This window comes from Saimiri boliviensis, chromosome 12, assembly GCF_048565385.1.
Source record: "Saimiri boliviensis isolate mSaiBol1 chromosome 12, mSaiBol1.pri, whole genome shotgun sequence".
Lineage (NCBI taxonomy): Eukaryota > Metazoa > Chordata > Mammalia > Primates > Cebidae > Saimiri > Saimiri boliviensis.
In genome coordinates, this window is record NC_133460.1 from 31,754,221 (window position 1) to 31,770,255 (window position 16,035).

The 16,035-nt window shown below is 38.2% G+C and overlaps 1 protein-coding gene across 4 annotated transcripts in view; it reads left to right on the top strand.

The window, feature by feature from the left end:
- PARN (poly(A)-specific ribonuclease) overlaps window positions 1-16,035 on the top strand; it is a 204,079-nt gene that overhangs the window by 154,913 nt on the left and 33,131 nt on the right. For all 4 annotated transcript variants that reach the window (XR_012512809.1, XM_039478241.2, XM_074382203.1 and 1 more), the window contains one exon: window positions 72-261. Coding sequence is in view for 3 of the 4 variants with exons in the window: in XM_039478241.2 (XP_039334175.2) it covers window positions 72-261 (190 nt within the window). In the remaining variant the exon portion in view is untranslated. The remainder of the gene's footprint in view (window positions 1-71; window positions 262-16,035) is intronic.

Sequence of the window (16,035 nt, forward strand, 5' to 3'; positions counted from 1 at the left end):
CTTTGGGGCTAGGCCATACTTTTCTAAGTGTGGTTTTTTTGTTTTTTTTTCTCTCTCTCTTTTCCTTGTAGCTGTCAATACCAGCAAATATGCAGAAAGCTATAGGATCCAGACCTATGCTGAATATATGGGGAAAAAACAGGAAGAGAAGCAGATCAAAAGAAAGTGGATGGAAGATGGCTGGAAGGAGGCTGACAGCAAGCGGTTAAACCCCCAGTGCTTACCCTATGCCCTGCAGAATCACTATTACCGCAACAATAGGTAAGCGCTCTCAGCTGTTGATTTAAAAGGCCAGAGTTTTAGCAGTGGCTTTCCTTGTTGCTTCTCCTAAGTTTGTAAGTACTGAATCTGACTTTTGAGAAAAATGGCCTTTCTAAATTTTCACATCATATCAGAAGTGGTTATAGCTTAAATTCCCTGTATTTTAGAGACTGCTTTATAGACCATAGCTCTTTCAGTTAACCCTTACAAAACCCCTTTGAAGCAGACAGGATTTTTTTTTGAGACAGGGTCTCATTCTGTTGCCCAGGCTGGAGTGCACAGTGGCATGATCACAGCTCACTGCAGCTTCGACCTCCTGGGCTCAAGTGATCCTCCAACATCAGTCTCCTTAGTAGCTGGGACTACAGGTACACACTACCATGCCCAACTAATTTTTGATTTTTTGTAGAGATGAGGTCTCACTGTGTTGCCCAGACTGGTCTCAAACTCCTGGATGCAAGTGATGCTCTTGCCTCAGCCTCCCAGAGTGCTGGGATTATAGGTTAGAGCCACTGTGCCTGACCCAGGATATGTCTTATTCCCATTTTGGGGATGAGAAGATGGAGGCTCTGTGTCTTGTTTACCAGTTCTGTGAGAGAACCAGGAATAGAACTGAACCCATGTGTGCCTGATCCCTTGTTCTTCTCAGTATGGCTGCCTCTACCTGATCTCCTGAGCTTTCAGATTCTGTAGATACTGAACCATGTGCCTACTGTAGAAAGAATGCTTGACTCACTCTTCCTTTTACCACCCGTAATCCTCCCTGCAGAAGATAAATACTGGCAACATTTGGTATCTTTGTGAAACCAAAAATCATAGGTATGGGAAAAATGTATTCATACGTATGTTCAATATAGAAAATTGTGAAGTTTAGAACAATGTGAATTAACGAGAGAAAAAAATTAGCAATAATCCCAACACCCAGAAGCAATCACTGATAATATTTCAGATTGCCTTCATATTTTTAAAATGGTTTTTTAGAGAGTAAAAAAAATCGAGGTATGATTAAGAGAAAATAAAATGCAAAGATCTTAAATGTTTAAAGAGTCTTACCAGTTATATATACTCATATAACCGCCACCCAAAGCATGATATAGAACATTTCTATTTTCCTTGAATTTCCTGTGTCCCCTTTCAAACAATCCCAGATTCCCACTACAATTCTCATTACTCTAAGCAACCGTTTTAAAATTTTTACCACTATAACATTGGTTTCACCTATTCTTGGAATTTATGAAAAGTAGAATCATTTTGCATTATGTTTAACTTTTTTGCTTAATATGTTTTTTAAATTCATCCTTGCTATTAATGTGTCAGTAGTTTTTTTTTTTAATTGTTGAGTAGTATTTAATTATATAAATATTAAGCATTTATTTTACCCCCATTCTCTTGATGGTGGACATTTGAATTGTTTCTACTTTGAAGGTATTATCAGTAAGGCTGCTGTGTTTCATCTACATATGTAGAAGTAGAATTACTGATTTTTAGGATAAGTGTGTGTTAAACTTTATAAGAACAAAGAAACAGTTCTTTAATTTTTTTTTTTTTTTTTTTTTGAGACTCAATCTTGCTCTGTTGCCCAGGCTGGAGTGCACTGGAGTGCAATGACGCAATTCTAGCACACTGCAACCTCTGCCTCCCGGGTTCAACCAGTTCTTCTGCCTCAGCCTTCTGAGTAGTTGGGACCACCACGCCCAGCTAATTTTTTTTTTTTTTTTTTAATAGAGAAGGGGTTTCACCATGTTGGTCAGGCTGGTCTCGAATTCCTGATCCACCCGCTTCAGCCTCCCAAAGTGCTGGGATTACAGGCATGGGCCACTGTGCCTGGCCTCTTGCCCCTTTTAAAATTGGGTTGTTTGTCTTTTTGTGGTTAACTTATAGTTCTTTTATATAGTCTGGATAGATAGCCTTTGTCAAATGTGTGTGCTGCATGTGTATTTTTTCGATTCTGTGGTTTGCCTATTCATTTTACCTGTGACATTTTTAAATGAACATATTTTTTTCTCTTTCTTTCTTTTTTTTTTTTTTTTGAGACGGAGTTTCGCCCTTGTTACCCAGGCTGGAGTGCAATGGCGCGATCTCGGCTCACCGTAACCTCCGCCTCCTGGGGTCAGGCAATTCTCCCGCCTCAGCCTCCTGAGTAGCTGGGATTACAGGCACGTGCCACCATGCCCAGCTAATTTTTTTGCACTTTTAGTAGAGACGGGGTTTCACCATGTTGACCAGGATGGTCTCGATCTCTCAACCTTGTGATCCACCCGCCTCGGCCTCCCAAAGTGCTGGGATTACAGGCTTGAGCCACCGCACCTGGCCTTTTTTTTTTTTTTTTTTTGAGATAGTCTTGCTTTGTTGCCTAGGCTGGAGTACAGTGGTGCAATCTCAGCTCACTGCAACGTCTGCCTCCCAGGCTCAAGTGATTCTCATGCCTCAGCCTGTGTAGATTATAGGCATGAGCCACCACATCTGGCTGATTTTTGTATTTTTAGTAGAGACAGAGTTTCACCATGTTGCCCAGGCTGGTCTCGAACTCCTGGCCTCAAGTGATCTGCCCACCTCAGCCTTTCAAAATGCTGGGATTATAGGTGTGAGCCACCATACATAGCCAGAGACTTTTAATTTTCATAAAGTCCTTTATATTTAGTAAGTTTTTTCCTTAGTGGATTCTTTCCCCACAAAGTCTTTGCCTACTTTAAGGTTGCGGTGATTTTCTCTTGTTTTTTTTTTGTAGAACGTTTGTAATTTTAACTTTTGGATTTAGGTTGTGACCCATTTCAAATTAATTGTGTATATGAAGTGAGATATGGAGATCAGGGTTTTTTGTCATCTGGGTTTTTTTTCCATATGACTATCTGGTTGTTCCAACAACGTTTTAACAATTTGTTTAAAACAGTTATATTAACTGTTTATCAAGTTTTTTCCTTAGTGGATTTTTTTTTCCCAAAAAAATCTTTGCCTATTCTAAGGTTGCAGTGATTTTCTCATGTTTTTTTTTTTGTAGAAGGTTTGTAATTTTAACTTCTACATTTAGATCATGATCCATTTCAAATTAATTGTGTATATGCAATGAGATATGGAGATCAGGGTTTTTGGGTTTTTTTTCCACATGACTTTCTGGTTGTTCAACAACATTTTAACAGTTTGTTTAAAACAGTTTTCTTTCTTCGTTGGTTTGACTCACTACCTTTGTCAAAAATAAACTGACCGTGTGTCTAGGTCTGTTTCTGCAGTCTTCACATCCAGTCAGTTATGTCTTTTCTTATGCCGGTACCACACTGTCTTATTACTGTGGGTTTATAGTATCTTAAAACCAGATAGCATATACCCTCTAACAGTGTTAGATTCTTTTAACCATTCTTTATCTTTTGCATTCCATATAAATTTTAGAATAATGTTGCCATTTTCTTCAATAAGCCTACTCTTTTTACTGTGGCAGTCTTGTATATTTGTTGTTAGTTTTCTTCCTATTTTTTTCTTTCTTTTTTTTTTTTTTTTTTTAATATAGCGATGGTGTCTCACTCTGTCATCCAGGCTGCAGCACAGTAGCATGATCCCAGGTCACTACAGCCTCGACCTCTTGGGCCCTAAGATTGTCGTCCTGCCTCAGCCACCAAAGTAGCTGGGACTACAGGCACTTGCCACTACTCCCAGCTAATTTTTAAAAATGTTTTGTAAAGACAGGGTCTCACTATGTTGCCCAAGCTGGTCTCAAACTCCTGGGCTCAAGTGAACCTCCCATCACAGCCTCCTAAAGTATTAGTATTATAGGTTTAAGCCACCATGCCTTGCCTGGAATTGTTTCTTAAATGTCATTTTCAAACTGTTTGCCACTTTTGTATAGAAATACAATTTATTGTTATCTATTGACTTCATATCTTAGAACCATTTTAAATTCATTTATTTGTTCTAATAGGCTTTGAAAAATATTCCATAAGGTTTTCTATTTGCACAATTATGTTGTATGCTGTTAACAAGTTTTACATCTTTTCCAGCCATTATGTCTTTTATTTCTTTTTCTTGTCTTATTGCACTGACTAGCACCTCTAGCATATTGTGAAATAGAAGTAGAGTGGATATACCTGCCTTGTTTCCAGTATTAGGGAGAAGTCGTTCAGTGTTTCCCCATTAAGTAAAATTTGAGGTTGTTCATACACATTCTTTTTCAGGTTGAGGAAGTTCCTTTCCATTTCTAGTATGTTAAGCAATCATTCAGCTTCACCAATGGATACTGAATTTTTTTCAGGTGTTCTTTCTGTATCTTTAAAAATTGTCTTACGGTTTTTGTCTTTTATTTATTTATTTTTTATTTTTCTGAGACAGGGTCTGTTGCCCAAGCTACAGCATAATCATAGCTCACTGTAGCCTTGAACTCTTGGGCTTAAGGGATCATCCCACCTCAGCCTCCTGAGTAGCTGGGACTGCAGATGTACACCACCACACCTGGCTAATTTTTTTGTTTTTGTAGAGACGGTCTTACTATGTTACTCAGGCCGGTCTTGAACCTTTGGCCTCAAGAGATCCTCCCACCTCCAAAAGTGCTCGGATTACAGGTGGGAGCTGTGCACCTGGGCATCCTTTATTTAGTTATTATTTTGAATTATACTAATTGATATTTGAATGTTTAATCAGATTTGCATGCCTGAAAGAACTCCCACTTGGCTATGAAGTATTATCCTTTTAATATGTTGTTGGATTTGATTGATGATATTGTGTTAAATATTTTTGCTTCTCTATTCATGAGGAATATTAGACTGTAATTTTCTTTTATATCTTGGTCAAGTTTTGGTATCAGGGTTATGTTGATCTCATTCTTATTAGAAGTGTTTCTGTTTATCTTCTGAAACAATTTATATAGAATTTTTCTGAAGTTTTTTTGGTAGAATTTAGCAGTGAAACATCTGGGTGTAGAGTTTCTTTGTGAAATTTTTTTATGAACTCAACAATTTTTAAAAATTTGTATGAAGTTACTTAGAATTTTCTATTTCTTATATGAGTTTAAGTAATTTGTGTTTTTCAAAGAATATTTCATTTCAATTTAAGTTTTCAAATCATTAGCATAAAATTTTAGGTCAAAATATTCTCTTACTATAAGTTTAATATTTGTGGGATCTATAATGTCCTTTTAAAATACCTGATATTAGTGGTTTGTGCCTCTATTTTTTCCTTTCTAGGTGCTTACCTGTTTCACTAATCTTTTCAAAGAACCAACTTTTGACTTTATAGATTTTTTTCTTTATTGTTTTCTATCTTCTTTTTTTTTCATTCATTTATACTGTTCTTATTATTCTGTTTATTTCGAGTTTAATTTGCTATTCTTTGTTCAGTTTAAGGTGAAAACTCAATTTTTTTTTAATGTTTCTTCTTCTTCTTCTTCTTTTTTTTTTTTTTTAAGGAAGTTTATTAAGAAAGTAAAGGAATAAAGAATGGTTACTCCATAGGCAGAGCACGCAGAGCAGCCTATTTCTTCTTTTCTAATACAAGCATTTAAAGCTGTACATTTTTGTTTAGACTGCTTAGCTGCATCTCACATATATTGATACGTTGTCTTTTCACTCCTGTTATAAAATCTTTTCTGGTGTCTCTTGTACTTCCTTCTTTAACACAGAGGTTATTTAGAACTTCTTTCCTAACTATTGAGACTCAGTTTATTGCCTGGCATATGATCTGTCTTGGTGAATGTTCCATGTAGACTTATGAGTAGAATGTTTTCATAATATCATTGCAGGGTTAAAGTGGCTCATGGTGTCACGCGAATGTATATCCTTATTGATTTTTTTTTTTTTTTTTTTTTTGGTCTACTTATTCTTTAAATACTGAAAGCGGTGTTGAAATCTCCAACTATGGTTCAACATTTATTTCTCCATTTAATTGTGTTTGTTTTTTGAAGCTCTTCATATGTGTATTCCTATTTAGGGTTGTTACGTCTTTTGTGTGTGTGTGTGCAGTGGCATGATCTCAGCTCACTGCAACCTTCTTCTCCCGGGTTCAAGTGATTCTCCCACCTCAGCCTCATGGGTAACTGGGATTACAGGTGTGCACTACCATGCCCAGCTAATTTTTGTATTTTTGTGGAGATAGGGTTATACCCTATTGGCCAGGCTGGTCTTGAACTTCTAACCTCAGGTGATCCACCTGCCTTGGCCTCACAAAGTGCTGGGATTACACCCCACCCAGCCTGTTAACGTCTTCTTAATGAATTGACCTTTTTATCATTATAGAATATTCCTCTTTGTTTCTACTAATCTTTTTTTTGTTTTCTTTTTTCTTTTTAAAGACAGGGTTTCACAGTGTTAGGCTGGTCTTGAACTCCTGACCTCAGGTGAGCTGCCCACCTTGATCTCCAAAGTGCTTGGATTATAGGTGTGAGCCACCACGCCTGGCCTTAATAATCTTTTTGATTTTAATTTTGTCTGATGTTAATGTAACAACTTCTATTTTCTTTATTTTTTTGAGACAGAGTTTTGTTCGGTCTCTCAGGCTGGAGTACAGCGGCGCAATCTCGGCTCACTGCAACCTCTGTCTCCTGGGTTCAAGGGACTCTCCTGCCTCAGCCTTCCCAGTAGCTGGGATTACAGGCATGTGCCATCACACCTGGCTAATTTTTTGTATTTTTAGTAGAGACCAGGTTTCGTTATGTTGGCCAGGCTGGAACTCCTGATCTCAAGTGATCCACCTGCCTTGGCCTCCCAAAGTGCTGGGGTTACAGGTATGAGCCACCACACTTTGGCTGTTTTCTTATACTTAGTGTTTGCGTAGCATATTTTTGTTTAGTCTTTTACTGGTAATTGGTTTGTCTTTATAATTAAAGTGTGTTTCTTATAAAGAGCATATGGGTCTTGCTTTTTTAATACATTCTGGCAGTACTGGCCTTTTATATTTAATTAATGTTGAGGGCAGTTCTGCCTCCCATCTTGTGGTTTGTTTCCTGTTTGTTCTGTGCCCCTCTGTTCCTCTTAGTCTACTGCCTTTTGGTTGAACTGTACATTATTTAGTATCTGCCGATATTTTATCATCTCATTTTATCTTTGCTATTGACTTTTTTCCTTATACTTCTTTGTGTTGTTTTTTAAACTTACTGTTCTGAAGTGGTGGTTGGTAAACTACAGCTCTCAAGCCAAATCTGGCACACGTGGCTCACTAAAGTTCTGTTGGAACACAGCCCTGCTGTGGGATCTCGCTATGTTATCCGGGCTGATCTTGAACTCCTTGGTTCAGGTGATCCTCCCACCTCAGCTTCTCAGGTGCTGGGCTTACAGGCACAAGCTACTGTGCCCAGCCACTCATTCATTTACATAGTCCCTGTGGCTGCTTTTGAGTTACAGTGGCAAAGTTGGGTAGTTATAACAGAGACCTTATGGCCCCCAGAACTCAAAATGTTTACTATGTGGCCCTTTAGAGAAAAGTTGACCCTCGCTCTGAAATTACGCTGTCCAAGATGGTAGCCATTAACTGCATGTGGCTGTTGAGTACTTGAAATGTTGCTAGTCCAAAATGAGATGGGTTGTGAATATAACCACGCACCAGATTTTAAAGAATGTGAATTACGTTAATCATTGTTTACATGCAGATTACATGTTGAAATAATAATATTGTTGATATACAAGGTTACAAATATTAAATTGAGTTCTTTTTTGTTTTTAAATGGTGGTTATTTGAACATGATTAATTATATACCTGGTTCACATTATATTTCTATTGGCCAAGCACTACTCTAAGTTTATAATACACATCTTTCAAGTATCACAGTCTTTTTCTTTTCTTTTCTTTTTCTTTTTTTGTTTTTGACAGTCTGTCTTTAAGTAAAAATTGTACTACTTCATGAACAGTGTGAGACTCTTAACAGTATTTTTCCAATTACTCCCTTCCCCAATCCTTTGTGATCTTTTGTGTTATATTTTACCTCTACATATTGTATAAGCCCCATGGATATGTTAATTTTCTTTTTTTTCTTTTCACAGTTAATAGTCTCTTAAATAAAATAAAGGATTAAAGTATGGGGGAGATGGCATAGATATACATGTAAAAATTCAGGCATCCATAATTAGAAAGGTATAGTTGAGATCCAGAGGGCAGCACTCTTGTTGAAAGGAAGACAGGCTCTGTGACTCACTTCTATTTGCTTTAGAGAATTGACTCTGAGCCCTTGGCAGAGCTGGTCACAGCAGTCGAACTTCTACATGTGGCTCTTAGTAGTGCTGCTAGAGACGGGCATCCGTTTCTTTTGCTGTTTACACTGGTGTTGTAGCAGTGTGCTGCTTTCTTTTCTGTAATAGATTCAGTGTCCAGAATATTCAAGCACTTTATAGTAACAACTGGAAAAAAGAGAGGGCTTGGGTTCTGCAGAAACTGGACTGAACATCAGTTTGCTTTGAGAGGGAAGAAGATTTGGTTTGGTGATGTGGAATCTGAAGAAATGCGGAGTGGTATAGTGTTTGGAGAATACTCCTCTACAGTGGATGCTGAAACGTGTAAAATCTCACTAACAGGTACTCGGTCCCCATAAGCCAGCACCAACGCTCGCCACATTCCTGAAATATAGTTGCTATTACTATTCCCATTTTATTGATACTGTAATGTTCTCTAATTCAAGGGAGTGATTTTCCAAAGCCACTTTGCACTGATAGAGATTTTAATGAGTCATGCCCTTTGGTTGCTTGCTCTCTGGTTTATCTCAACTGATGGGAAAATTCCATTGGCCAGCCTCTTCCCTTTAGCCTTTCCTTTCTGTGAGACTATATTTCAGCCTTCCTTGAAAATTGAGTAGCTCTTGGAATTCCTTCTAGGTAGGAAATGCTAATGCATATGTCGAAGCTATGGTTTTTGGATTCCACCTTGTTTTCATCTGGAGTTCGTGGTTTCTCAAAGTAACTGAGTATATGTATTACATTAGAAGGTGGGGGAAAAGCCCTCTAGAGACAAAGGAGAATTCTGATTGAGTAGACCATATTCGAGGACCCATTGTTTTGTCAAAGTGCTTACAGGTTTATTCATAAATGGGCCTGTGGAATGTCTTTTTTCTCTTCCTTCTGAAAAATGCCTTAGAGACAACAGAAGCTGTGGGACCAAGTGGACAGGAAACTGACTTATCAGGCAGCCAGGAGCCAGGAGGTGCAGCTTAGGCTCTGCCACCACCTAACACCTTGGAAAAGACTCTTCATTCTTGTTCTTCCCTTCAGTAAATAACCATCAAGAGCCCAGCATGTGCCTCTGTTTTCTCATCTTAAATGAGGCATTTTGGTGGAAAGAACGCTGAAGTCCCTCTGGCTCTTAAATTTCAAATGCTTTTATACTGTGTATGTGTGTAGGGCACGATGTGGAAATTGATTAAAAACTCATGAGACCCTTTGATTCTCTCAAATAGCAAACAGCAGTCTCTTCTCAACCTAAGGATTAGAGTTTTGAAAATCCTCGTGGTGGAACTTTTAGTTGAGGAGCATATAGCAAATCAGCATCACAGGTAAACCTATGAAAGCCATTTATGACACTACAATAATAAAGGCACATCAAATGAAAAGATCCTTGGGTAAGCACAGTGGCTAATGCCTGTAATCCCAGCACTTTGGGAGGCTGAGCCTGGGGGATTGCTTGAGTTCAGAAGCTTGAGACCAGCCTGGACAACATGACAAGACCCCATCTCTGAAAAAACAAAAACAAAAAACAAAACAATACAAAAATTAGCCCGGCATGGTGGCCTATGCCTGTAGTCCCAGCCACTCGGGAAGTTGAAGTGGGACGATGGCTTGAGCTCAGGAAGTTGAGGCTACAGTGAGCCATGATCCCACCACTGCACTCCAGCCTGGGTGATAGAGTGAGACTCAGGAAAGGAAAGGGAAAGAAAGGAAAGGAATCATTGGCCCTTTTAGTGAGGACCACCCTCTGAATTTCCATCTAACATCTGTATACAGTACTAGAAGATTTTAGAAAGTCCATTTCATGGTTTCAACAAAATGGTTGGAAGCCACTAGCACTGTGGCAGAAGAATGTGTACTCAGCCTGTTTGCCCTCTGTGTCTTGGACCCTTCCTTAGACATGTATCACTTTGAGTGGGTGCCTCTCACCTTGAGACCCACTGCCATCTCAAAATATGTGTCTGCAGGGCAAGTAGTGGCCCCTCTGACCCTGGCGGCAGCTGGCTGTCTCACTGCATCCAGGAAACTTTGTGTTGGCTCTTCCTTGATGCTTCTCTCTTGCTCTGGCCCTCTTAAGACACCTCCATTTTGCTCTAACTGCCTCTTCTGTCCCTAATCCTGTGTTTTTCTGGGGAAATTTCCCATTGTTTAGCTCTTGTTTGCTTCTACGTTCTATAGCTAAGGAACAGAATTTATATCTCTATTTTTATCTTAACCAAATTACATTTTCACAATTTGCTTGTCTCTTGGGATAGAGCTTTAGCTTCTGGAAAGGACTGTAGATTTACCTAGTCTAGCCGCCTCAGTAACATCTCTCTTGTATTTGGGCAGAGTAAATGTTGGCAAATTCGATGTAGCTCTTATAAGTTAAGTACATTTTAGCAGAGAAAATATTTCTCATGACACCTTTGAAGCCACTGAAATGATAAATGCACATAATTTTTTAAAATTCATGTAGTACAGTAGAGTGTAAAATGAAGGAGGAGGATCTTCACTCCTCACTCTCAGTTCTTTTTTCCAGTGGCAGCTCCTGTTATTTTCTTTCCATGGTTTCTATTATGCCTTTAAATAATACCTCAATTTCTTGACTTACCAACTTTGAACAATATATTTTTATTACTGCTATAAAATATTTGGAATTTAGTATGTATATTCCACCTTCTGTCTCTTTCTGCCTTCTTCTCACTTTGGTTAGTTATTATTTATGATATTTACTACTTTTTTTGTATCTGTACTTTTGTGCCTTCTTTAGAAGTTGATCCCAAGAGATGACAGCCAGGATACGGCATGTATAATATTATGGCTGTATAAATGTTATCCTCTGTAGAGAAAAAAATTTGCATAAGTGGGACATAGAGGAGAAAATGTATTCCTGTGTCATTTAAACTTTGCCGCCCAGAAGAATCTTTTAGACCTCCCAGTGGTTTTTGTGTGGACTTTTTTGAGGGAAGTAATTTTCTTTTTCTTAAATGTAACATTATTTTGCATGTATAGTGTTGCTGGATATAGAATTCTAAATCCAAAAAGTATATCCTCTCAGAATTTTAAATACATTGCTCTTACTACTAGAATCATTTATTTGCTTTGGACAGGTGCCATGTTTTCTGTGCCTTTATGTTCTAGCACCAAATCGAGAGTTCTTCCTGCTGACCTGCCACCACCTTTCCCTCCTCTTTGCTGGTTTTGGCTAGGTCTAGTTGTCTTTTAAAGAAAAGTGGTAGAGACCTTTAACACCTGTTCTAAATTTTTGTTTTTAATAAGTAAGTAAGAATTTCCACCACCCCCAACTCAGCCCTCCTCTTAATTCAGCTACTTTGCACCTTACCAGCTGCACAGTTGAAAGAAAGGATCAGTCTGTTCTCAAAGGATTATTTTAAGAAATTCAAGTAAATACTCAGCATAAAACTAGAGTCTAGTTAATGTAAAATGCAGAATTTTAAAGTGTGCAGTTACTAATAAAATAGAATGATTAACCAGGAAAATTGATGTTACCATGATATGTACATGAAGACATAAAACCTGATTTTTAATAATGTGTGGTACAACTCTAACAGATGCCTTCTCTTGCATATCTCTCTGGTTGGGTATCCAGAAAAGACGAACGAATGTAGCTTGTCTCCTTCATTTGACATCTTTTAGACGTAGATCAGGACACCATTGCTTTATTTGAAAGGAGATAGTTCAACAGGATTCCTGAGAATAGCATCACATAAAAGAGGTAGGGCCACTTGGATAAGCAAAACGTGTCATAGGCTTACTGTGGAATATTAAACAGCCTTAAAAAGGAAGGAGATTCTAATACATGCTTCAGTTTACTTCAAGCAAATTGTAAAAACATAGTTTGGTTAAGATAAAGATATAGATGTAAATTCTTCTCCTTAGCTGTAGAAGCACCTTGAGGACATTATGCAAAATGAAATAAGCCCATCACAAAAAAGACAAAACACCAGATGATTCCACTTATGAGATTCCTAGAGTAAGTCAGATTCATAGAAAGTAGAGTGGTGATGGCCACCAGCTAAGGAGAGATGGGAATGGGGAGTTGTCTAATGTGTTTCAGTTCTGGAGATTGGTTGCCCAGCATTGTGAATGGACTTAACACTGCAGAACTGTACGCTTAAACTAGTTAAGATGCTAAATTTTATGTGTACTTTGCCATAATTAAAAAAAAATTTTTAAAGAGATTCAGACAACTTGGAATACTATTTTTGTAGTAGAATTTGCCATGAAATCTTTCTTTTGATGGTTGGGAATAGAATGTTGATGAGAGACCTAGAATACTTAAAAAATGTAAACAGAGAATTATGAATTATTAGTAATTCATATGAGTGAATTATCATATGATAATATGAAATATTTTTGAGCCCGTAATTTTCTGTTACTTTTCTATTTTGTGCTTTATTAAAATGGTTTTTAGATATCGCCTTTCTCTTCTCACCTGTTTTATGGGCTGTAACACATCAGGCAACTGGATGTGTGGATTTTTAGATGAAGGTCTGCTTTAATCGAGCTAGAGCATATAGACTTTGACAAAAGCACAGCTTTGGAAGCAGAACAACTGTATTTATTAAAAATTACCTTTATTAAAAATTACCTATATTGGCTGGGTATGGTAGCTCATCCCTGTAATCCTAGCACTTTGGGAAGACAAGATATGAGGATTGCTGAAGGACAGCTTAAAGACCAGCCTGGGCAACACAGCAAGATCCCATCTCCACAAAAAATGAAAAATAAAAAATTAGCCAGGCATGCATGCCTGTAGTCCCAGCTACTCAGAAGGCTGAGGTTGGAGAATTGCTTGTGCTGAGAAGTTTGAGGTACTGTTGAGCTGTGATCATGCCATGGCAACAGAGCAAGACCCTGGGGAACAGAGCAACACCCACCTCAAAAAAAAATTATATATTTGTATTTTAAAAAGTAATTCAAACTCAGCCAGGCCAGATGGCTCATGCCTATAATCCCAACCCTTTGGAATTCCGAGGTGGGCAGATTGCTTAAGCTCAGGAGTTCAAGACCAGCCTGGGCAACATGGCAAATCCCTGTCTCTACAAAAAATACAGAAGTTAGCTGGGCGTTCTGATGTGCCCCTGTAGTCACAGCTGCATGGGAGGCTGAGGTGGGAGGATTATTTGAGCTTAGGAAGTCGAGGCTGCAATGAGCCGAGGTTGTACTACTGTACTCTGGCCGAGGGTGACTGAGTGAGACCCTGTCTCAAAAAATAGTAATAATAATTCAAACTCTAAGATTTCTGTAGTAGTTGTTTTTTGTTTTTGGTTTTTTTTTTGACTTTGTAATTATTTTATTAAAGTTTAGGAGATTTTAGCCATGACTTAGCTTTCTTTAAATTGGAAAACATAGGTTTGTCACTGTCTCCAATAGAATTCAGCATTTCCATTTAAAAGCTCCTGTATGCAGAAATTTGGAATTCAGCACTGAAAACCTCCTTTCACCTCACACATTAAAGCAGTATGTCATCTCAAGATTTTATTTTAAATAACAGGAAACTAAGTTTAACATCACCTTACACTTATATGACCTTTGTTTTGTTAGAATGCTTTCATGTTTCATAATAGCAGTAATATTTGAAAATCAGTGTTTTCTTTCCATACCTTCATGTTAGATATTTCATTAACCATTTTTAAAAGTCATTGTCATTTGTGTTTCTAACAATGTGTTATATTACTGAGTATTTATCTTCATATAATAGTATAATTTTTTGTGATAGTATAAGGTGCTAATAATTGAAACAAATTATCCTCAGCACACTTAGATTTTAGGGGATTGAAATACTGTTTTTTCCATGTCTGTTAACTAAATGCAAAACACATTTCCTGTTTGAGTTGCTCAAATCATGTGCATTTAGGATTAGTCCTGTATAATTTATAGTAGTGTTAGTGGGAATAAAGCATTAAATGTATAAATCCTGTATTTTAGTTGCCAGATGTAGAAATCTTTAACATTTTCCTCGTAGTTCTCTTTTTTTGACACTTTATGCTTACTAAAAATTCTGCTAGTACATCATAAGCCAGCAGAAACTGCAGCATGTTTGTGTTTATTTCGGGGAGATTGGTGGAAGAATGAAAAATGGCTGCTGTGGCCCAAAACCAAGTTTGTCCTTGTGCTGGTAGGTGGTTCCATGTTTACTCTCTCCAGATTTGAGGGGCCTCCTTTTTCATCATTCAAAAATCTCTGAAGCAAAGATTTTTCATTCATTCAGCTTGCTGATAGTGCAGAAACCAAGTGTTTGCAAAATGAGAATATTCTAGAACCTCCCATTTGTGCCCCCCTTTCCCAAAGGCAAAAGGACTCAAATCTGTGGTGGGTGCACAGGTATTTACTATGCAGTTTGGCTTTTGTTTTTTGATGGAGTTTCACTTTTGCTTTCCAGGCTGGAGTGCAGTGGTGCAATCTTGGCTCACTACAACCTCTGCCTCCCAGGTTCAAGCAGTTCTCTTGCCTCAGTCTCCCAAGTAGCTAGGATTATAGGCATGTGCCACGACACCTGGATAATTTTGTATTTTTAGTAGAGACAGGGTTTCACCATGTTGGCCAGACTGGTCATGAATTCCTGACCTCAGATGATCCACCCACCTTGGCCTCCCAAAGTGCTGGGATTACACTGTGCCTGGCTTTTTTTTTTTTCTTTCTTCTTTTATAAATTTTAGTTTTTTTAATGTTTTATTTTTAGTTTTATTTATTTATTCATTTATTTAGTAATGGGATCTTGCTGTGTTGCCCTAGCTGGTCTCCTGCTCCTGGGCTCAAGCGGTCCTCCCACCTCAGCCTCCCAAGTAGCTAGGATTGCAGGCACACATCACTGCCTGTACTGTACAGTTCTTTAAACTTTTCTATATGTTTGAAGCTTTCATAATAAAATGTTGGGGAGAAGTCACACTGTGAAACTAAAAGCCTGTGTACATTTCCAATAGAGTAGGACAGTTGGGGTGGTTCTTGGTGATCCACACATTCCAAACAGACACCTGCTTACCTGCCCATTGGCAAGGCTGCTGGGACACTTGCCTCCCTGCTGCCCAGTGTTGAGGACTGTCCTGTACAAGCTGTTCTTGCCCTTTGTGCCTCCTTACTGTTCTTCCTTCTCTTTTCCCCTCCTCTTTTCCTGATGTTTTTCATTGGTCTTCTCCCTGAAGACCCAGATCAGTGTCTTCTCAAAAACCATGGACCGATCGTCTACCTTTCCAACCATAAGAAACAGAGCTGACAGAGAAGGCACTGGCATTTACTGAGTCTCTAATGCACCAAGCACCATAACGTGAGCTTTCCTATTTTGTTTTGTTTCTTATTTAATCTTCACAGTAACTCAGTTTTTAATTGAGGAACTTGCTCAGGGTCACAAAACCAATAAATAAATTCAAGCCCTCACCTCTCTTTTCCAAAATCCCATTTGTGCTCTTTCTAAAATGCCTCCTCCCTCCTCAGATATTCATTTATGAACCTTCCCTGACACTAGAAATGCCTTCTGAAATGCCTTCTGTGCCACCCGGAGTCCTTGGGAATTCTTTGCTTTTGGGGCTCTTTTAAGAAGTGAAAAGATAGAGTTGGGGATTGTCACTTATTCTTTCCTCTTAGTGTTCCCGCACCTAACAAGTACTGCCTTATGGTTACTTGGAAAAACGTTTAAATAAGTAAA